This window comes from Macaca thibetana, chromosome 7, assembly GCF_024542745.1.
Source record: "Macaca thibetana thibetana isolate TM-01 chromosome 7, ASM2454274v1, whole genome shotgun sequence".
NCBI classification, from domain to species: domain Eukaryota; kingdom Metazoa; phylum Chordata; class Mammalia; order Primates; family Cercopithecidae; genus Macaca; species Macaca thibetana.
This window is the reverse complement of record NC_065584.1, coordinates 106,354,840-106,375,585: the sequence shown is the minus strand read 5'-3', so window position 1 is coordinate 106,375,585 and position 20,746 is coordinate 106,354,840. Positions and strand designations below refer to the sequence as shown.

Sequence of the window (20,746 nt, the reverse complement as noted above, 5' to 3'; positions counted from 1 at the left end):
AGATTGGACTCAGTCTTGAAAATTTATCTCATGACTGATTAATATTTGGGGATTTTAAAATATTCTGTCAATGAGTTATTCTGATAATGTGGTATCATTTCACACATGTAAATTAGAATTTAAAGGTTTGACACAGCTTATAGTGTTCTGATACATTTATGATACAATGCAGAGCTGTTATAGATAGCATTTTTGGCATTCGACTTTCTAGGAATCTGACCAAAGAAAACAAAAAATATGAAGAAGCTACATCTTAATTTTTGTTTATGGTTCTGAAAACTTGGAAAGTATATATGTAGCAGGAAGAGTATGGGTCAGTGAGATGTACCTTGTTCCCTAAATAGAATATGATAAATGCATTTTAAATGGCTATAAAGACTGGCAATATGGAAAAATTGCTGAATGAGGAGAGAAGGAGAATTTGTTTAAATTATAGTATAACTAAAACTAATCAAAACTGCTCAGGAAGAAAGTCTAAAAGAATATATATCAAATGCTAAATGTCTGTTGGATGTTTTTAATAATTTCTATAATGTGATTATTACTTTATAACAAAACTGTCCTTTAAAACCCTGTCTTCCTTTTTCCTCCCCTAGTCAAGCCTTCGCATTTCCCCACCTCTGCCCTTCCTGTCTCTGACAGGGGGTGGTCCCAGGGACCCTTTAAAGATGGGGGTAGGGTCTCGGATGGACCAAGAGCAAGCTGCTCTTGCTGCAGTCACTCCCTCCCCAACCAGTGCTTCAAAGAGATGGCCAGGAGCTTCTGTGTGGCCATCCTGGGACCTCCTCGAAACTCCCAAAGACCCCTTCAGCATAGAGAGAGAGGCCAGGCTGCACCGACAAGCTGCAGGTGAGTGTGCCTTGAGCATGTGTGGGGCCTGAGGCCTCATTCTGGGAGCACAGAGGAAGTGACCTTAGTTCACACGCTTGTGAACTGTCTAGAGGAGGCTTGGTTGCATGGTGAAGTCTCCAGATCTGCAAAGAATTATCTTTCTGTGGAGTAAGTGCTAATGGGAACAAACTCAGGAACTTCTTGAGGCTGAGTGGAGAGGAAAGAGGCAGATAATCTGGCACATGCATGTGCCACAGCACAAGGGGCTGGCTCTGTCTCTCACTTGTGCCCTTCCATGGAGACTGGCTGTGTGCTGCTCTTGCTTTTACTTCTTCCATGGGTGGATGTCCTCAAGAGAAACTCTGGAAGGGATGTCCAGAATTTTGTCTACCCTCTCCACATTCTAATTCAAAGACAGTCAGACACAACTCATGCTGGACCTTTCTTCCCCGAGGCTTTCTGATTGGTACACTCACGGATGCACTGGGGAAGGAGGGGTCCATTTGTCAACCTCTAAGGTAAGGAATGTCACCAGATGTCCTGGTCTCTTAGGAATCCTTAAGGTTCTGACATTTAAATTATCTTAGGCTGGCCTTGGTGGCTCAGCACTTAAGTAGAGGCAGCAGGATGGCTTGAGCCCAGGAGTTGCCCAACCTGGGAAACATAGCGAGACCCCATCTCTATATATTTTAAAAGGTTTAAAAAATAAATTATCTTAAGTATGTATTAAGTTTGTTTTTCATCTTTGTCTAGTACCGCTCCAGGGAGAAGTTCATTAACCACTGGCTCTTCTGAGGTCCTGAATTTGATGACTAAGTTAGTGTTAGTTTCTCCATTCCATTTATTTCCGTGTATCTGTTTGCTCACAGAGTTGGGCTGGATCTCATTCTTCTCTGATAGTGCTGTGCCCTGTTCACCTAATGATTTTGGCAGCCCATGTTAGTACTTTTTCTGGTGCCATTGTTTTCATATGAAATGACATTACCATGCTTTTGAATGAGACCATTATATTCTGTTTTTGTCGTAAAAGATTGCTGACATTGCCCAGTTTCTTGCTGTAGCAACACCTTGGGCCTATTCCTTTTAGGAAGTGTCCTTCCACATCTTTGTCCTGAATGAAAATGATAGTTCCTTTCATTGGCTGTCTGCCTCTTTGCTGAAAGAGGAGGGTGAAATAAATGGGCAAGAGCTAACTAGTCCTCACTAAGGTCAGTCTCTGATTTGGAAAGGTACAAACAGTGGGGACAGGATTGAAGACTGATTATCTCACCATGTTGACATCAAGGAAGGCCCATTGTCCATTTGGGTGCTATAAAGATGAGTCTGGCTTGGAACAGTTGTGACATTCTTGTCTTACTGGGTTGCTAGTGCTGGTTTTTATTGGCAGTGTCCTAACTTCTGTGATTAATGAGTTCAGAACCAAGACAGGGAAACAGAATAGAATGTTTCTCATTTGAACATTGGGGAGAAGGCCCATTTGTACCAGTAAGCCTGTAAGATGTTCTATTGCTCTGTTTATTTTCAAGTAATTATGAATTAGTAGTACTGTAAGCAATAAGATAAAACTGCTTTGTGGTTAGCATATTAGTTGAATGTTTGAAAATAACATGGGGTGTAAATTTTTACCCTACACATCTGGCTTGGCATTCCTTTCCATTTTAGTGGGGACAGAATTAGCAAAGTAGGATTATCATACTTGACTGAGTGGATTGGTGAGACATAGGTTTCTTGCTTTTCGGAATAATCATGGATATTCTCTCAGGCATCTGGGCAAGGATTGTGGCCAGTCAGGTTCTTACTGGACAAGCTCACCCCAGGGAAGAGTGGTGGCTTTGCTGATTTTCTAACCTCCCCTGTTTATCTCTTTGCCATCTACCAAAGCTGTGAATGAAGCCACCTGTACCTGGAGTGGCCAGCTTCCTCCCCGGAACTATAAGAACCCCATCTACTCTTGCAAGGTGTTTCTAGGAGGTGTTCCTTGGGATATTACAGAAGGTGAGCTGTCTCTAAGACCTCCTGCTTTAAGAGTAGAAGGGTGGGGCATGTCTTTCAGGAGCATGAAACTTGGAATTGAGGCCAGGGGCTGAATTCCCTGCCTGAGTTCAGGGGTATTACATAAGTGTCTGAGGGGAGAGGTGCATTTCATATACCCCCATAGTGCTCCTATGTCGGGAGCTTACACCGGAGATCAGCATCCATTTCTGAGTTGTCAGTCAGTGGGGATGAGCCAGGGAGGAGAATGCTGGTGATTCTGTGTTTGCGTCTTTACTGGGAAGGATGGTTCCTCAGCTTCTGCTATTGTTTTCTGTCTCTTTGCAGCTGGATTAGTTAACACCTTCCGTGTTTTTGGCTCTTTGAGTGTGGAGTGGCCTGGTAAGGATGGCAAGCACCCCCGGTGTCCTCCCAAAGGTAATATGCCTAAAGGTAATAAAGACATGGTAGGAGCTTTTTTTTCCCTTCCCTAGAACATAACTGCACCTATGGGTGCTGGGATGTCACAGCTGCATGTTGGTAACATGGTGGGCACTCCAGGGCACAGACCTGTCATCTGTCAGCACTTTCTCTTCAACCTAACACGTCCCTCTATTTCTTCGGAGCTAATGTTGCATCTGTCCAGACTTACACAGCAGTGGGAGCTGCCTCTGAAACCCCTTCCTTGTACACTTCTGTCTAAACCTGAACCCAAGCAGCACCTTTCCTCTCAAAATAAGGCGTTTGAAAAGCTTTCCCTTGCCTGCCTGTCCTGCCCAGTTACGTTGTTGCCTGACCTAATTCTGAAGTCCCTTTGGAGTTGGCAGGAATGAGGACCAAGCATCTGATTCCTCACTGGTCTGAAATGAGATCCCCTCCCTGTAGAAAGGAGCAGCTGCTATTTTCACCCTGCTCCATCTTCATTGAACTGAACTAATGGTTTAAGTAGGCATTTAAAGCAATAACTGCCATCCTTCCTGCCCCCAGGAAAGCCTGGCTCTGCTGACCTGAACATGCTGTGTGTTCTGGCATAGAGAGCTGTGGTAATGGTGGGATCTCTCTGTCTCAGCTTGCCAGTCCTTTCCTTCACCAGGGTGGGAGGGAGGCCAACAACCCTGGGCATCTGCATAGCAAATGCTTCCACTCAACAAGACTTTTCAGGAGTAAAACAAAAATGTATCTTATACACAAGGCCTTCTTTCTTGGAAGAAACTCCCTGCTGCAAAGCCAAGGCTGAGGAGTGGCCACCTAAGGGATATTAATGTGATTTTTCCTCTCATTGGGAATAGGGTATGTGTATCTGGTCTTCGAACTGGAGAAGTCTGTCCGAGCCTTGCTTCAGGCTTGCTCTCATGACCCGCTGAGCCCAGATGGCCTGAGTGAATATTATTTCAAGATGTCCAGCCGAAGGATGCGCTGCAAGGAGGTGAGTTAGCATGATGTCCTTTCTAGATCAAGGTTCTTGGCATATTGAGGCACTGGATTTTCTTGGGGTAGGTGGATAGGTAGGCTGCAGGCAAGGAGTATTCCTGCTGAGGCAAGAAGGCTCTTCTTCTCCCACAATAAAATAGCAGTATCCTCTCAATTATATAAAAAAGAAAAGAAAGCAACCTTTGGGCCTTAATGGGGTATGTGCATGCACACATGGGCGTGCCTGCCCATGGTAATCAAACTGTCTCCCAGCCTTTACTCTACTCTTCTTTCTTGAAGCCAACACTTTAGTTTTAAACCTCTTGTCTTAGAATTGAAATTGAGAACAGCAGACTTCTCTACTTGTACTTAACTGATAAACCTACAGCTGTTTTTCCCTGGTCCTGCCCTTCCTGTGCCTTCTTACCTCCCAGTCTGTGGGGGTGAATTCCTCTTTAGCCCACATCCACCTGTGGGTCACTTCTTCATTCTCATTCGGGGCTTTATTTAGTTTTGTGGGTTTTCCCCATAAGATTCTCTCTTCCTACGTCTTTTCTAATATCAGCCTTATGTATCCTTGGCAGCATGGGTCTCTAACGAGTTTATCTCACCTGGGGATCTCATTGCTCATTCTTGGGCCTTATCCCAGACTTACTGAATCACTCTGGGTGGAATTTAGGAATCTCCAACTGAACAAAGATCCCCAAGTGGATCTAGTGGATAGTGTTTGAGAATCACTTGTCAAAGCACGTTTTGAGCTCCGGAATCAGTGTGGTGTTAAAATCAGATTCAAGAGCACACAACTTTTGTGACATAGGACTAGACATTTAATATCTCTGAAACTTTGTTTCCTCTTCTCTTCTATAAAATGGGAAACGAAAATGCCTATTTTAGTAAAAAGATCAGTGATTGCCAGGGGTTTAGCATGAAGGGATGAATCAGTGAAACTATTCTGTATATGGTGGATACATGTCATTATACTTTGGTTCAAACCCATAGAATGTAAAACAAACACCAAGAGTGAACCCTGATGTAAACCATGGACTTTGAGTGGTGATGATGTGTCAGTATAAACAAATGTTCCACTCGCATGCGGGATCCTGATAGTGGAGAAGTCACACAAGTGTGGGGGCAGAGAGTATTTGGGAAATCCCCGTACTTTCTGCTCAGATTTACTGTGAACCTTAAAGCTTCTCTAAAAACAATCTATAAGGTAAGAGGGGAAATGCCTATTTTATTGGGATGGTCACATTAGATTTAAAATAAATCCATGTAACAAAGCTGGCTCTTGTTCTGCGTTATTGAGAGGGCAGGCTCGTCCTCTGGCTACCCACAGTGACCCACAGCTTCTGTATCTTATCTGCTTCCTTACTGTGTGGAGCTTGTGTAGTCATCTCACCTTAGTAAATGTTCTAGGACTTACTTAACATGCTCCTTCCTCCCCTCCTGCTTTCACAACCAGAGATGGCCATATGCATATCACAGAGCCCCTCCCCTTCCTCAGTGCCCCTGTTGACACCATCCTGTCTCCCATTCCCTCCTCTTCGCCTACAGGGATTTAATCTTTCTTTGATTCACTGGCTATAGGCTGATGCGGTTCTCCTTCCTCTCTGACTTTTTCCTTTGCGTTCCCCTCCCCGCCAGCACCAGTATAGCCAATCTTTGACTCCCTCCTATCTTCTTTTCTAGTTCAGATAAATGACTCACTTTTGTGGCTCCTCTCATCTTTAGACCCAGATTCACCTTTCTAGCCTCATGTCCTACCTGAGCCCCACCTTCCTGTGGTACCCTCCTTCAGGATGTCTTGTAATCCCAAACTCTTTTGTGGGCAAAATGGGCTTTTTCATCTTCCAGTGAAATTGGCTCCCCTCTCGTAACTTCTGCCAGGTCCTCTCATCCCACGACTGTGTAGGCCCAGCACCTACCAGGCCTGATTCTTCCTTGCTTGCCCATCCTGCTTATGCCATCTGAGTACTGCAGACTCTCTGTTGAAGAATCTCTTTGGTCTTGGCCTGTTCTCTGCTCATTGCCACCAGCCTTATCCAAGTCTGAATCACCTGTCCTTTGAAAGTACTGTTTTTGCCTCCTTGCTGGTTTCTGCCTCAGATCTCTTCCTGCTTCAAGACATATTTTTAGATCTTCACTTCGTTCTGGAGTCCTACACTTGCTCTACCAGGTTTTGTTCCAGGTTCAGGAGATTCAGAGGCAAAGGACACGGTCAGCCCCAGCCCTTCAAGACTCCAGGGATCTTGTATGTGACTTTCTACCCAGCCTCTCTTCAGTCATTTCCACTGCTCTGGGCACAAACTCTCTGAAGCCTAGGCTGGGCCAGTAACCATCTCATATAAATATCATAAGTACTCCCATCCCTCTGTCCTTTAGGATCCTAGCCTTTAATTTCTCTGTGAGTCCTTCCTTTCTTGAGGACCTCAGATTATGCTCTTTTCATCAGTGTCCACGGCCCTTTGTTGGAACCTCACAGTTGGAAGTTGAAATAGAATGCTGGGCTCCTGGGTTTGGTCATGTGGTACTTTTTTGCTTACTCTCCAGCATGAGTGAGTAATCTGTCCACTTGTACCATTCTGGACACATGGACTCAGTAAAATTCAACTCCAGTTGGGGTGGAGTAAGGGTGGTTTATTGGATGCCTGTGTGCCTGAGACTGGGCAACAACACCTTTTCACCCCTGTAAGGGCCTTAGCAGCCCAGCTTCAGTATCTCCAGAGCGTGTGCCTTGCCATGCAAGCGCCTCTCTCTCTGTGGCTCTCTGCCCGGGCTGATACACCTTTGGGTGGTTTTCAGGTGCAGGTGATCCCCTGGGTATTAGCCGACAGTAACTTTGTCCGGAGCCCATCTCAGAGGCTTGACCCCAGCAGGACGGTGTTTGTTGGTGCTCTGCATGGAATGCTAAATGCTGAGGCCCTGGCAGCCATCTTGAACGACCTATTTGGTGGAGTGGTGTATGCTGGGATTGACACAGATAAGCACAAGTATCCCATTGGTAAGTGTCCCACTTCTGTGTGCTAAAGCTTGGTTGGCCCCTGGGAGTAGACCAAGATTGTGATACTTCCCCATGGGAGTGAGGAGAGAGGCCTGACCCAGGTCTGCAGATCAGCATATACCAGCACCTTAATATCTTTTTCTAGACAAGTCACGAGTACTGGCCCTTCTGTATCTACCCCTCTACCCACCATCTCAGACCATGCAGTGGGAGAAAAAGCAGTTGGAGACTACAAGAGGTGATAAGAAGTGAGAGTGAGGTGTAGGAACTTTGTTGGAAGCTTAGAGTTTACAGCCAAACCAGTTTGGAACAGACAACAGGTGTTCAGGAAAAGGCTGCAATTCTCTGTACTTGCCCGGTTTCTTTTATTAAAAGTTCTTGAAAAGCTCTGGCATTATCTAAGGTCAGAGACCAGGTCAGGCTGGAGGAGGACTTTCTGAGTGAGTCAGGCAACAGAGTGTGGCCTGTGCTTCCCTAACTCAGAAGTCTGTGGGCTTTACCACTAGGTTTTGATCAGCTCCTCTGAGAAAGGAGGTCAATTCACTAGTCCTGGCAAAATGTCAATGATGGGGTATGGAGGTAGAGCAGAGCCTGAACTCTGTGATTAAGATGTGGCTAACCCACCTCCCCAAATGCTTAGTCTTCACACCCACACTGAATCTGGTCAGGAAGGAGCACCGTGTACTTACCAATGCTGTGCAGCAGATTGAGAACAGGGACTTCAGAAGCGGCAGGAGCGGAGGAGGCACTTGGCAGGATGGGGCTTCTTCCAGCTCTCCTAATAGGTCTCCAGAGTGCCTCCAGGCTAGGAGAGGTTCAGTTCAACTGCTGGGCTTACCCTTCAGACAAGTGTTCTATCTGCATCTTGGCTTCCACTCTGAAACCTTTAACCTTGCCTATGCTTCTACCTGCACTGAAGGAGTCCCGTCCCTGCCCTGCCCTGCCCTGCCCTGCCCTGCCCTGCCATCTTGATCAGCAAATTCTTCCCCCATTCCTGAATGGTTTGTGCTAACATGATCTCCACTGTCAAATATGGTACGAATATGGTAGCCACCAGCTAAATGTGGCCCCATTGAGTTTTGGAAACATGGCTGTTGTCACATTTGGAAATAATATTTTTAACATACAGGGTTAAATAAAAATTTTTTTTTTTTTTGAGATGGAGTCTCACTCTGTTGCCGTGCTGGAGTACTGTGGTGTGATCTCGGCTCACTGCAGCCTCTGCCTTCTGGGTTCAAGTGATTCTCCTGCCTCAGCCTCCTGAGTAGCTGGGACTACAGGCGTCTGCCACCACGCTCAGCTAATTTTTGTATTTTTAGTGGCGACAGGGTTTCACCATGTTGGCCAGGATGTTCTCCATCTCTTGACCTCATGATCTGCCCACCTTGGCCTCCCAAAGTGCTGGGATTACAGGCGTGAGCCATCGTGCCCAGCCAATAAAATATATTATTAAAATTAATGTCACCACTTTAAAATGTCAATGTGATGACTAGAAAATTTAAAATTACATAAGGGCTGGCCGTGACGGCTTATGGCTATAATCCCAGCACTTCGGGAGGCCGAGGTGGGCGGATTGTTTGAGTCCAGGAGTTCGAGACCAGCCTGGACAATATGGTGAAACCCTGGCTCTACAAAAAATACAAAAATTAGCCAGGCGTGGTGGTTCATGCCTGTAGTCCCAGCTACTTGGGAGGCTGAGGCAGGAGGATTGTTTGATCCCGGGATGCAGAGGTTGCAGGGAGCTGAGATCACGCCATTATACTCCAGCCTGGGTGACAGAGGGAGACCCTGTCTCAAAAAATAAATAAAGTAACATCGTAGCTCACATTAGATTTCTGTTGGACAGCACTGGTATCATAAAGGGTTTCCTGCATTTTAAAAGAGTAGCATTTGGGAGAATTTGGTTAGAAGGGAAACTTGTGTCTGTTGTCCTAGGATCTGGTCGTGTGACTTTCAATAACCAACGGAGTTACCTGAAAGCAGTCAGCGCTGCTTTTGTGGAGATCAAAACCACCAAGTTCACAAAGAAGGTGAGTTGGCTGGTTTATGCCCTTACTCTGGAGTATATGAGAGGGATTTGGGCAGTTACTACCCAGGGCAGGCCTGAGACCTGAAGCTGTGTTTGTGCTGGGTGTGTTTAGGGAAGTGAGCCAAACTCCAGAGAATTAACATTGAGGTTAGGGTTTGGGAGTGGGCTTGGTCTTTGTACACCCAGGAGGAAGGGAACTGGGACTGTTGAGCCTCTTTAGTGTGTAGGGTGCCTTCCCTCACTGTGGTATTTCTCTGGCATTGCTGAGTAGCCTGACTTCCCATTTTCCAACCTTTCGGGAATCCTCTGAACACTTGCTCATATTGCTAATTGATAGAGGGCTGAGGTACAGTTTGCCGAGAGGACCAGGCATATTAAGGTGTGTGGTTGCCTGAATTCCAGAGGCATCCAGCCTGACTCTTCTTGGTGTAGGAGTCTGCTCTCTAGAACCCCTTTCTGTGCTTCAGGCCCATAATTCTCTGCAAGCCTCCTTTAAAACAGGCAAATAACCTGCATTCCGATATCCTGCATTCCTGTGTGTGGCCAATAATATGTACTTCTTCTATAGCCTATTGAGCCTCCTGGTAAGAAGAGCCACTTCGTCATCTTATTTTGCTTTCGTGCAGGTTCAGATTGACCCCTACCTAGAAGATTCTCTGTGTCATATCTGCAGTTCTCAGCCTGGTCCTTTCTTCTGTCGAGATCAGGTGGGTCCGATGTCTGTGAAGTCCCTGCCCTCAATTAAAAATTGTTTGCTGGGTGTGGTGGTTCACACCTGTAATCCCAGCACTTTGGGAGGCTGAGGCGGGCGGATCCTGAGGTCAGGAGTTTGAGACCAGCCTGGCCAACATGGTGAAACCCCGTCTGTACTAAAAATACAAAAATTAGCCTGGCGGCCGGGCGCGGTGGCTCAAGCCTGTAATCCCAGCACTTTGGGAGGCCGAGACGGGCGGATCACGAGGTCAGGAGATCGAGACCATCCTGGCGAACACGGTGAAACCCCGTCTCTACTAAAAAAATACAAAAAACTAGCCGGGCGAGGTGGCGGGGGCCTGTAGTCCCAGCTACACAGGAGGCTGAGGCAGGAGAATGGCGTAAACCCGGGAGGCGGAGCTTGCAGTGAGCTGAGATCCGGCCACTGCGCTCCAGCCCTGGCGACAGAGCGAGACTCCGTCTCAAAAAAAAAAAAAAAAAAAAAAAAAAAAAAATTAGCCTGGCATGGTGGTGTGTGCCTGTAATCCCAGCTACTCAGAAGGCTGAGGCAGGCGAATAGCTTGAACCCAGGAGGCAGAGGTTGCAGTGAGCTGAGATCACGCCACTGCACTTCAGTCTAGGGCAGAGCGAGACTCCGTGTCAAAAAAAAAAAAAAAAAAATTTTTTTTACGCCAACTTCATGACATTGAATGTTGGAGTTCCGAGGTACCTTGTGTTGTCTGAGAGCATAGAGGAGGCAGCAGTAATGTTTGCTGAAGGTCAAACCAGGGACACACTTTAGATAGCTTTATCCAGAACTCTTAGGAAAATATGTTGAATTGAGTCTTTATACTTTGGCCTTTTTCTTGCCTGGGATGTTGCTATGCAGTATGCCACTATTGCTGAGAGGTGGTTTTATAGATGATAGAAGCCTGACTGGGTATGATCAGCAGTACGTAGAAGCCAGGCTCAGCTGCTCTAACCCTGAGGCCTTCTAAGCTGATTTTTTCTCTACTCAAGGGCTTCCTCCTCCTTTGCATCTGAACTTCTGGACGACTTTGATATTTGCACCTGGGCTTTACCCACAGGTGTCAGTGACAGGCAGAAAGCAGCGAGGTGGCTTTCTATTGAATGTTCCTGGGTGATGGAATGTGGATCTGGATGCGTTTGGCAGTGCTTCTCAAACCTTAATTACAGACACATCACCTGAGGATCTTAGATTCTGATTCGATGGGTTTGGGATGGACCCTGAGATTCCATGTTTCCAACAAGTATCCAAGTGGTGTCAGTGCTGCTAGTCAGCATCATCCTTTGACAGGTGTTAGGGGAAGTTTGGAACCTCTTAGGACACCAGCAGCAGTCCATCCATGCTTAGTGGGTGCTTTTTAAATTTTATTTAAAATTTTTTTGCAGTAATGCCATTGCTCAGATTTGGAGTCTCCTGTATATGGTTAAACCGAGGCTCTCAAGTGAGAGTTTGAAGTTAAGTTTGGATTGTTAGCTAAAGCCTGAGAACGAGTATCTCTCTGATCAGGCTCATCTACCAGGCTTTTATGGATCTGGATCTTTCACAGATAATCTCCATAGTCAGATAACTGCTCAGACATTAGTGGCTTGCCTGAGGTTACACAGCAACCCAGAGATGGGACTAGACTGAGAAACAAACCCAGTCACCTCTCCTCACTTAATGGGAAGAAAGCAGGATGTTGCCTAGCATTAGAATTTGTTGTCAGTGTCTTTATACATTCTCCATGTTAGCAACCATGTGATACAACTACTTTGTAGGAGGTGAGAAGGGCAGGGGAACAGGACAGCGGCTGTCATGGTTAGAGGAGATAAGAGAAACTAGCATGGTCTCTGTACACACTAGGAGCCCGACATGTTTAATTAAGGGGACCTGTAACAAGGATGGCGGGTTTGCCATAGTTAATCAGGCTTCTGTGTTGGGGTGAGAGCGCTTCTAGGGACCATCTCTTCTAATCCATAGAGGCCATCGGGAGTCTCCCACCCCTTCTCCAAACAGAACAAGCAGCTCATGCAACAGCTCCTTTGTCTGGTGCTGACACAGGCATTATGGCATCCTCCTTTTTGTTCCCTCAACCCAGGTCTGCTTCAAATACTTCTGCCGGAGCTGCTGGCACTGGCGGCACAGCATGGAGGGCCTGCGCCACCACAGCCCCCTGATGCGGAACCAGAAGAACCGAGATTCCAGCTAGAGGAGCTGGCCTTGCCCAGTGGCCTGTGGCGCCTGAAGCTGGCAGGTCAGGCAAGCAGCCTGCACCACCCTGCCATTGGCGACCAGGGAGCTGGCTTCCCGAGGACAAGGGAAAATTGTAGTCACCTTTGCACTTGCTGAATCTGTCTTTGTTTCTGCACTAATTAATGCACATTGAGTTTTGTCGGGTTTTGTTTTCAGGGGGTATGCCAGGGGCAAGGACTCTCTGGCTTACCCTCCAAGCGACTCTGTAGTTTTCCCAGATTTTAGTTCCTCATTTTGCAGATGAAAAGCGGGGAAAAAAAAAAAAAAAAGAACTACGTGTCCAGAAGGTATTGAGGTATTTACACGGATGCCTACACCTAGGTTTATTTATTAAAAGCGCTTTTTTACATTCCTTGCAATACTGATGGTGATGATGCGCAGGTCTCATTGGTTTCATTCTTGCAGTTGCCATACAGTGCCTTTCCATTTATTTAACCCCCACCTGAACGGCATAAACTGAGTGTTCAGCTGGTGTTTTTTACTGTAAACAATAAGGAGACTTTGCTCTTCATTTAAACCAAAATCATATTTCATATTTTACGCTCGAGGGTTTTTACCGGTTCCTTTTTACACTCCTTAAAAACAGTTTTTAAGTCGTTTGGAACAAGATATTTTTTCTTTCCTGGCAGCTTTTAACATTATAGCCAATTTGTGTCTGGGGGACTGCTGGTCACTGTTTCTCACAGTTGCAAATCAAGGCATTTGCAACCAAGAAAAAAAAATGTTTTTGTTTTATTTGAAACTGGACCGGATAAACGGTGTTTGAGCGGCTGCTGTATATAGTTTTAAATGGTTTATTGCACCTCCTTAAGTTGCACTTATGTGGGGGGGTGGGGTTGATAGAAGTTTTTAATCACAAAGTCACAGGACTTTTTTCTTTTGTAACTGAGCTAAAAAGGGCTGCTTTTCAGTGGGGGCAGATGAAGGCTCACAGGAGCCCTTTCTCTTAGAGGGGACAAGTACCCTTCCCTTATATCTTTAATTTGAGGAATGTATGAGATAACAGTTGCAGTTGACTGAAATGCTACTGGAATTTGAAAACTTGACTTTTTTCTTTCCTTTTTTTTTGAAAAAGAAAACACAAAAACTACTTGCCCCTCCTAGGGAAGCTGTGTGCCAAAGAACCAGTGTCATAACCCCTCCCTCCTGCTGAGCTGATGTTGCATTGTTGCATATCCCAGCTACTCTGTGGGTTTTGTGAAGCTGTGTGTGAAGTCTCTACCTCATTGTAGTATATGCAGGCAAGACTGCACTCTCCTACAGATGTGTGGAGTAAGCTGTGGTGTAGTTTTTTTGGCACATAATAAACACGTTGCAGCAGAGTTCTGGTTTTGTCTCTGTGTTTGAGGTCTGGGAGCAGGGGGCTAATGGGGAGTAAGGGAGTAATGGCGCAGCCGTAGCTTGTTTCCTTGGATTTCTGTGATGGGATCCCGGCCCAGGATAATAGTGGGACCATGTGGGAGACCTGCCCTGTGAGTACTTCTTGGTCCTTTCTATCATCAAATACATTTTGGAGATGCCTCTCCAGTGGGTGGGTGCTTCTAGCCCAAATATAAAAAGTCCTCACATCTTAGCTTCTCAGGGGTCCTCACAGCCTCCAGGCCCAGCCTGGAGAATGCTGGAGGCACAGCTGCTCATGGGCCAGCAGAAGCCACTTGTTCTCAGCTTCTCCTGCAATTCTTGGCTTATTACTTCTTCAGAGGCTGCTCATCCTCTTGGACCCACCTATGATGACTGAGTTCCTTTCTGAGAGGGAATGATTTGGTTTTTGCTGTTCAGAGAGCCCTGTCAATTGAACTTTTTTAGAGCTCACAGGATCTGTGGCAAGGTCTGCTGATTTTTTTTTTTTTTTTTCCCAGTCGAGTTGGCCTGGGCCCAGCTGTTGGACTGATTCTTTGGGAACCTCCAACTTAGTCTGAGGTAGAGGGAACCCGGCATACTGAAGCTGGCTCTTGTGAGAGAGGTGCAAGAACTATTGGGCAAGGTGGGGGAGTCTCCTCACAAAATGAGAGGCCTGGCCGGGCACGGTGGCTCAGGCCTGTAATCCCAGCACTTTGGGAGGCCAAGATGGGCAGATCACGAGGTCAGGATTTTGAGACCAGCCTGGCCAACATGGTGAAACCCCGTCTCTATTGAAAATACAAAAAATTAGCCGGGTGTGGTGGCAGGCGCTTGTAATCGCAGCTACTTGGGAGGCTGAGGCAGGAGAATCACTTGAACCCGGGAGGCAGAGGTTGCAGTGAGCCCAGACCATGCCACTGCACTCCAGCCTGGGCAATAGAGTGAGACTCCGTCTCAAAAAATAAAAGGGGAGGCCAGACTGGGCACACTGGCTCACGCTTATAATCTCAGCACTGTGGGAGGCTGAGGCAAGAGGATTGCTTGAGCCCTAGGGGTTTGAGACCAGCCTGAGCAACATAGGGAGACCCCATCTCTACAAAAAAAAAAATTAGCCAGGCATGGTGGTGTGTGCTTATAGTTCCAGCTACTGGGGAGGCTGGGGCAGGAGTATCATGTGAGCCCAGGAAATTGAGGCTGCAGTGAGCTGTTAACCGTGTCACTTCACTGAAGCCTGGGCAACTGAGCAAGACTATCTCAAAAAAAAAAAAAAAAAAAAAAAAAAAAAAAAGGCTGGCCGGGTGCAAAGGCTCACACCTGTAATCCCAGCACTTTGGGAGGACGAGGGCGGGCGGATCACCTGAGGTCAGAAGTTGGAGACCAGCCTAGCCAAAATGGCGAAACCCCGGCTCTACTAAAAAAGTATACAAAAATTAGCCGGGCGTGGTGGCATACGCCTGTAATCCCAGCTACTTGGGAGGCTGAGGCAGGAGAATCGCTTGAACTTGGGAGGCAGAGGTTGCAGTGAGCTGATACCGCGCCACTGCACTCCAGCGTGGGCGACAGGAAGACTACGTCTCAAAAAAAAAAAAAAAAAAAAAAAAAAACCCTGATCTTTCACTTCGGGCCTGACAGCAGCTTGATGGGAAGTTTGCTCCCGCAATTCTGAGATTCTGGCCTTTTATTTTGTCCCAGTGCTACTTTTGGTGCCAGGGTTTCCTGCCCTTCAGGTTTCCATCCCCAGTCGAGAGTCCGACTGGAGTACCTAAGGTGCGTTGAGGAATGAGGCACAGCCCTGGGCTGCTTAACTCATCCAGCCTGGCCAGCTCAGCCTTCCCCTATCAGGTAGGGGCCTAGGACTGCTGTCAGCCCAGGGAGCAGAGTTGGAAGAAGGGGCAGGGCCCTACTAGGCTGCGGCCCATCGGGGCAGCCTGAGCTGGTGGCTTCGGAAGGCCCTGGTTTGGGGATGGGTATGGCAGGAACAGCCTGAAGATGGTGGTTGGAGAGGGTGCCTGAGGTGCTGGGAGTTCTGCAGGTGATTTGGGCCCTTCATGTCAATATTGGAGAGGTTGCTGTGTGCTAGGCGCTGTTCAAGCAGTGGGAATTAGCTAAACAAAATGACCATTACTGTCATGGAGCTCACCCCTAGTTGAGAAAAATAAGCCGAGTCACACGGCAAGTGCTAGGAAATATAAGCAGGGATAGTGAGGGAGTTATTTTACCTAAGTCTGAAGGGAAAGCCCTCTGATAAGGAAACATTTGAGCAAAGGCCCGGAAGAAATGAGATATGTCTCTCCCAGTCGCACCCTGTCTCTACCTGCCAAGTCTCTGGCCAGCGGAGTGGGTGGGGACCCTGGGCGGCCGTCATCCCGCACTTCATTGTTCCGCGGCCCTGGATCGCCTTCCTTTCTCGGTCCTCCCGAGGATCGGATGCCTCTCCTCTCCCTGACGTGTATGGAAGAGATGGACCGCTCCTACGCTAGAGCACAGCACACGGGCGGTCCCATTAAAAATCAGATGAGGGAGAGAAGCTAGCCCAAGTCAACCAAGAGGGAGCGGGGAGCGGAAAGGGAGGGGCCGTCGGGGGCGGGACACACCCCGCCCACCGGAGGGGCGCGCCGCCGCCGCTTCCGCCCCACTCCGCCAGGGGGCGCTGTGTGGCTCCCTAGTAGGCTCAGCGCGCCCGGTACCGGCGGAAGCGGCTTTCTGGCCTAAGCTTTAATAGGCCTCGCCTGTGCTTCCTGTTTCCTCTTTACCAAGGACCCGCCAACATGGTAGGTGTTTTGGGTCGAGGCCGGCATCCTCCATAATCGTCTTCCATCTGCAGCTTACCGCGGTCTTCAGCCCACAAAAAGAGGCCCTGGGCCGGGCGGGCGCGGAGCCCTGTCAGGCTGGAGCGCAGCGGGAAGGCAGCTTCCGCAATGAGCCCGGCGTCCGGCAGTGCCCAGCCGGGCCCCCTCCGGCTCATCGCAGTCGGCGGTCCCCAACCACACCCGCCGGGGCTCGGTGCGGCACTCTTCCCAAAAGGTTGCACTGGCTCGTGAGTGATCCTGTGCTCTCCACCCGCAGGGCCGCGTTCGCACCAAAACCGTGAAGAAGGCGGCCCGGGTTATCATAGAGAAGTATTACACGCGCCTGGGCAACGACTTCCACACGAACAAGCGCGTGTGCGAGGAGATCGCCATTATCCCCAGCAAGAAGCTCCGCAACAAGATAGCAGGGTGAGTCGGAGCTTCCTCGGTCTCCGGGGCCCCGCGGCCTGTTTATGTGCTCTGCCGCCCTCCGACTCTGTAAGAGACGGTACTGTGGTGGTTTCGTTAGCCTGAGCTCCCTGGTGTCCCGGAGCAGGGCTAGAGCTCTGCGTGTGCAGGATTTCCGTTGTGAACTTAGGCTTGTGTCATGACTGGCCGCGGTGACACTGGGTTGGAGGTAGTCACCGTCAGACCTCTTGCCTTGTAGCTACGTTGCTTTTAGGTGTCAGCTTTCTTTTCTTCTCCTTTTTTATTCTTTCTTTTTTTTTTTTGAGAGGGAATCTTGCCCTGGCGCCCAGGCTAGAGCAGTGGCGCGATCTCGGCCCACTGCAACCTCTGCCTCCAGGGTTCAAGCGATTCTCCTGCGTCTGCCTTCCGAGTAGCTGGGATCACAGGCACGTGCCACCACGCCCGCCTAATTTTTGTGTTTTTAGTAGAGATGGGTTTCACCATGTTGTCCAGGCTGGTCTCGAACTCCTGACCTCAAGCGATCCGGCCTCCCAAATTGTTGGGATTACAGGCGTGAGCCACTGTGCCCGGCTAGGTGTCAACTTCTAATGCGTTCTTCACAGTTGCAGTTACTGTTCGAGAGATTTATAGGAATATGGTCTGGAAGAATAGTGCCAAAGTCAACGTATTAATTGCCAAATTATGTGAATTTGAAATTGGAAGAAAGAAAATGAAGGCTGTGAAGGGTCGTGAAACTGCGGGGCGGGGCGGGGCGGGGCGGGGGAGGGGGAGTTGATCACTATGAAGGAGAGTTTGAATAGTGAGTGAGAAACCAAAGGGAAGGAATGCTCAGACCAGTGGAGGTTCTATGTGTAGGAGGTCCCAGTATAGTCCTCTCCCTTCTCACTGTGGAAAAGAACTAAAGCGGCTATTTATATATCCACATGTGCTGAGTACCAAGTGGGAGTTGATTTGTTTTCTCACTGTTCTCTTTGGCTATGCGTGCTTTGTAGCTATGTCACCCATCTGATGAAGCGGATTCAGAGAGGCCCTGTAAGAGGTATCTCCATCAAGCTGCAGGAGGAGGAGAGAGAAAGGAGAGACAATTACGTTCCCGAGGTAAACTTTCTGGATAATTGGGCTTCTGGCTAATCCTCGAATGATAAAGCTGTGGGTTCCAGCTTCCAAAGGGACCTCAGCTGAATCTGAGACCTTTTATCCATACATTTCCTAACCAGCTGTAGGTGCCCATAGCCCCCTATCAGTTTCTTAGCCTCCATTCTGCTCTTTTGGAACTAGTTTAGTCCATATTTCATGAGAGCCCTTAATAATGTTGATTTGATGACTGCTATCGTGGCACGTGGGTTTTTCATTTGCCCCTAATATAGTATTCCTTGGTGTAAACAAAGACTTCAAGTGTTCTGAATACTGAATAGTAGTATTGAGGGCATGGGAAGGTAAGACCAGAAGAACAGGTCATCGGGGTCTGTAATACTGTAGAGACTGCTTGCCTTGTGAGAGGAATGCTATCCTTGTGTAACTCTTCTTCTCCATATTTAAGAACCTGGGGAAAGGAGGAGGAGAGGTGAGTGATAATCTCATTGATTGGTATGTTGAGCCTATCTCGTTTGCTTCTAGGTCTCAGCCCTGGATCAGGAGATAATTGAAGTAGATCCTGACACTAAGGAAATGCTGAAGCTTTTGGTAAGTGTTTGGTGGATTCCTAAAGTGGTATTTTCCTGGTCAAAAACCATCAGTAGGTCTTACTATCCAAGGTCACCCAGCTAGTAAGTGGCAGAGTTGGGAATCCCATCTAAACTTCTAGCCACTAAATTGGACTGCTTTCATAATGGGTGTAGCGAAAGTTGTGTGCATTGAGTTTGCTCGCCTCAGGATCATGATTCCCAAATCTAGTGGCTTTCAGGATACCTTTTCTCTCTTGGCTGCTTCTGTTCTTGGTCTTATGGCTGGCTTAGGTTGCCCCCTTTGTGTCAGCCCTGGCTGTCTTCATTCTGCCTGCTTTTCTTCTGTGATGGTATTCCTTTGGTGTCTCCATGCTAACCACTCAGAAATGAGCTTTGGTCCATTTCCAGGTACATACAAGGCACTACTTAGGTAATTCAGGGTATCTTCATTGCACTTTGATGTTTCTTCTGTGACTTAATCTTAGTCCTTTTGCATACTTAGGTGAAAGCATGGGCTTCAAAAATCCATTGGGCAGGCCGGGCGCGGTGGCTCAAGCCTGTAATCCCAGCACTATGGGAGGCCGAGATGGGCGGATCACGAGGTTAGGAGATCGAGACCATCCTAGCTAACACGGTGAAACTCCGTCTCTACTAAAAAATACAAAAAACTAGCCGGGCGACGTGGCGGGCGCCTGTAGTCCCAGCTACTTGGGAGGCTGAGGCAGGAGAATGGCGTGAACCCAGGAGGCGGAGCTTGCAGTGAGCTGAGATCCGCCCACTGCACTCCAGCCTGGGCGACAGAGAGAGACTCTGCCTCAAAAAAAAAAAAATCCATTGGGCAGTTGGTGATTTTGCACAACTTCATTTTTCCTATTTTTATAGTCATTAAATGTTTAAGGCACTCAAAAAGGTAATTAGCAAAATGAACTCAATTGTGCTTTCCCAGCTTCAGAAAAACATCACCAGTACAGGCACAGCCCGCTGTGGGTCTTTTCCTCCTGAAATAACCACTGCGCTGAATGCAGCTTTTTTGTTGAAACTAAAATGGGTTTCTGAGGACCAAATAGGACATGAAGTTCCAGGTATAAGGTGGGCCCTTTGGCTTCTTGCCCTGCTCACCAGCCTGAGCTTGTGCGAGGGCAGGGTCTGCTCTTGCCTCCCTCCCTTCTGCTTGGTGCCTTGTGTACTTGGGCCCTTCACAAACGTTGATTAGATTAGTAATAGCTGTTACCTGGGGCTGGTCCTGCAAAGCAGGTGGCACTGTGTATTCTCAAAGGGACAGAGTTTTGTCTTAGAGCACATTTGGCAATGTCCAGACACATTGTTTTGGTTCTCATAGCAAGGGGATACCTGCTAATTTCTAATGGATAGAGGCCAAGGATGTTGCTAAACTTTCTGCAATGCACAGGACAGCTCCCTGTAACAAAGAATGTCCAGCCCAGGATGTCTACATTGCCAAGATTGAGAAATGGTGTTTTTGAGTGATAGGAAGGGGTTGTGAAAACAGAAAATGGTATGGTACATTGGGTGAAAGTCGTAGAGTTGTAAATGGGGATACCACACGGTCAGGTGTGTGTTGAAGGAAGATCACACTGGAAAAGTGGGAGGCATTGAGGCCCCTGTTGGCTCTTAGAGTAAAGGGTCTTTCAGGTAGCCTCTGGACCTCCTTGAGAATGCTGTGGCTCTAGGGGCAGGGAGAAGGCCCTCTGTTTTCTTCTGGGGCCCACCCACAGATCTCACCAGTAACTGCTCACTGAATCCATTTTCTCGTTCCAGGACTTCGGCAGTCTGTCCAACCTGCAGGTCACTCAGCCTACAGTTGGGATGAATTTCAAAACACCTCGGGGACCTGTTTGAATTTTTTCTGCAGTGCTATATTATTTTCAATAAATCTGGGACAACAGCCTTGCCTGTGTCATCTTTGCAGTTGTGTGTGGGTAAAGGCAGGAGCTCTCAAGGTGACACATCAGCTGGCACTTGCCTGGGATTCGGGTGCTGCTTGTCTATGGGGAATGGGTTCACCGGAGTTTAGTAAATGAGCAAGGGCAAGCCTGAGCGTGTGGCTAGTGGTCTGCAGTATGAGCCTGGAAAGCTGCTTTGACAGCCCCACCCTGCTTCCCTGGCTCTTCAACCCCTGCTCGGTACACATAATTTGGGCCAACTTGCCCACATTGAGATGGTAGCAACAGGATTATCACGTGTATCAGGGTTTTACTTTTCTGTCAGTGGGAGGTAGGATAAGTGGTGTCTTTGTGTCCAGTGTGGAGCCCAGTGCCTGGAATATAAGAGATCTCAACAAATGTGAATAAATGTGGGAGAACTGATGAT

General features: G+C 47.8%; 2 protein-coding genes across 8 annotated transcripts in view; both read left to right on the top strand.

Annotated features, from left to right (window-relative positions):
- CPEB1 (cytoplasmic polyadenylation element binding protein 1) overlaps window positions 1-13,517 on the top strand; it is a 99,486-nt gene extending 85,969 nt beyond the window's left edge. For 4 of the 7 annotated variants that reach the window (XM_050796144.1, XM_050796143.1, XM_050796146.1 and 1 more), the window contains 8 exons: window positions 597-849; window positions 2,713-2,826; window positions 3,151-3,240; window positions 4,092-4,228; window positions 7,015-7,213; window positions 9,149-9,243; window positions 9,869-9,949; window positions 12,041-13,517. In XM_050796144.1, coding sequence (XP_050652101.1) covers window positions 597-849; window positions 2,713-2,826; window positions 3,151-3,240; window positions 4,092-4,228; window positions 7,015-7,213; window positions 9,149-9,243; window positions 9,869-9,949; window positions 12,041-12,151 — 1,080 coding nt within the window. In that variant the 3' untranslated portion in view covers window positions 12,152-13,517. Of the gene's footprint in view, window positions 1-596; window positions 850-2,712; window positions 2,827-3,150; window positions 3,256-4,091; window positions 4,229-7,014; window positions 7,214-9,148; window positions 9,244-9,868; window positions 9,950-12,040 lie in introns of all 7 variants that reach the window. The other 3 variants (XM_050796141.1, XM_050796140.1, XM_050796145.1) reach the window with 1 other exon arrangement.
- RPS17 (ribosomal protein S17) overlaps window positions 1-20,323 on the top strand; it is a 157,113-nt gene extending 136,790 nt beyond the window's left edge. Inside the window, exons 2-6 of the mRNA XM_050796218.1 lie at window positions 16,206-16,307; window positions 16,603-16,754; window positions 17,747-17,852; window positions 18,372-18,437; window positions 20,195-20,323. Coding sequence (XP_050652175.1) covers window positions 16,305-16,307; window positions 16,603-16,754; window positions 17,747-17,852; window positions 18,372-18,437; window positions 20,195-20,275 — 408 coding nt within the window. The 5' untranslated portion in view covers window positions 16,206-16,304 and the 3' untranslated portion in view covers window positions 20,276-20,323. The remainder of the gene's footprint in view (window positions 1-16,205; window positions 16,308-16,602; window positions 16,755-17,746; window positions 17,853-18,371; window positions 18,438-20,194) is intronic.
- Window positions 20,324-20,746: the final 423 nt, after the last annotated feature.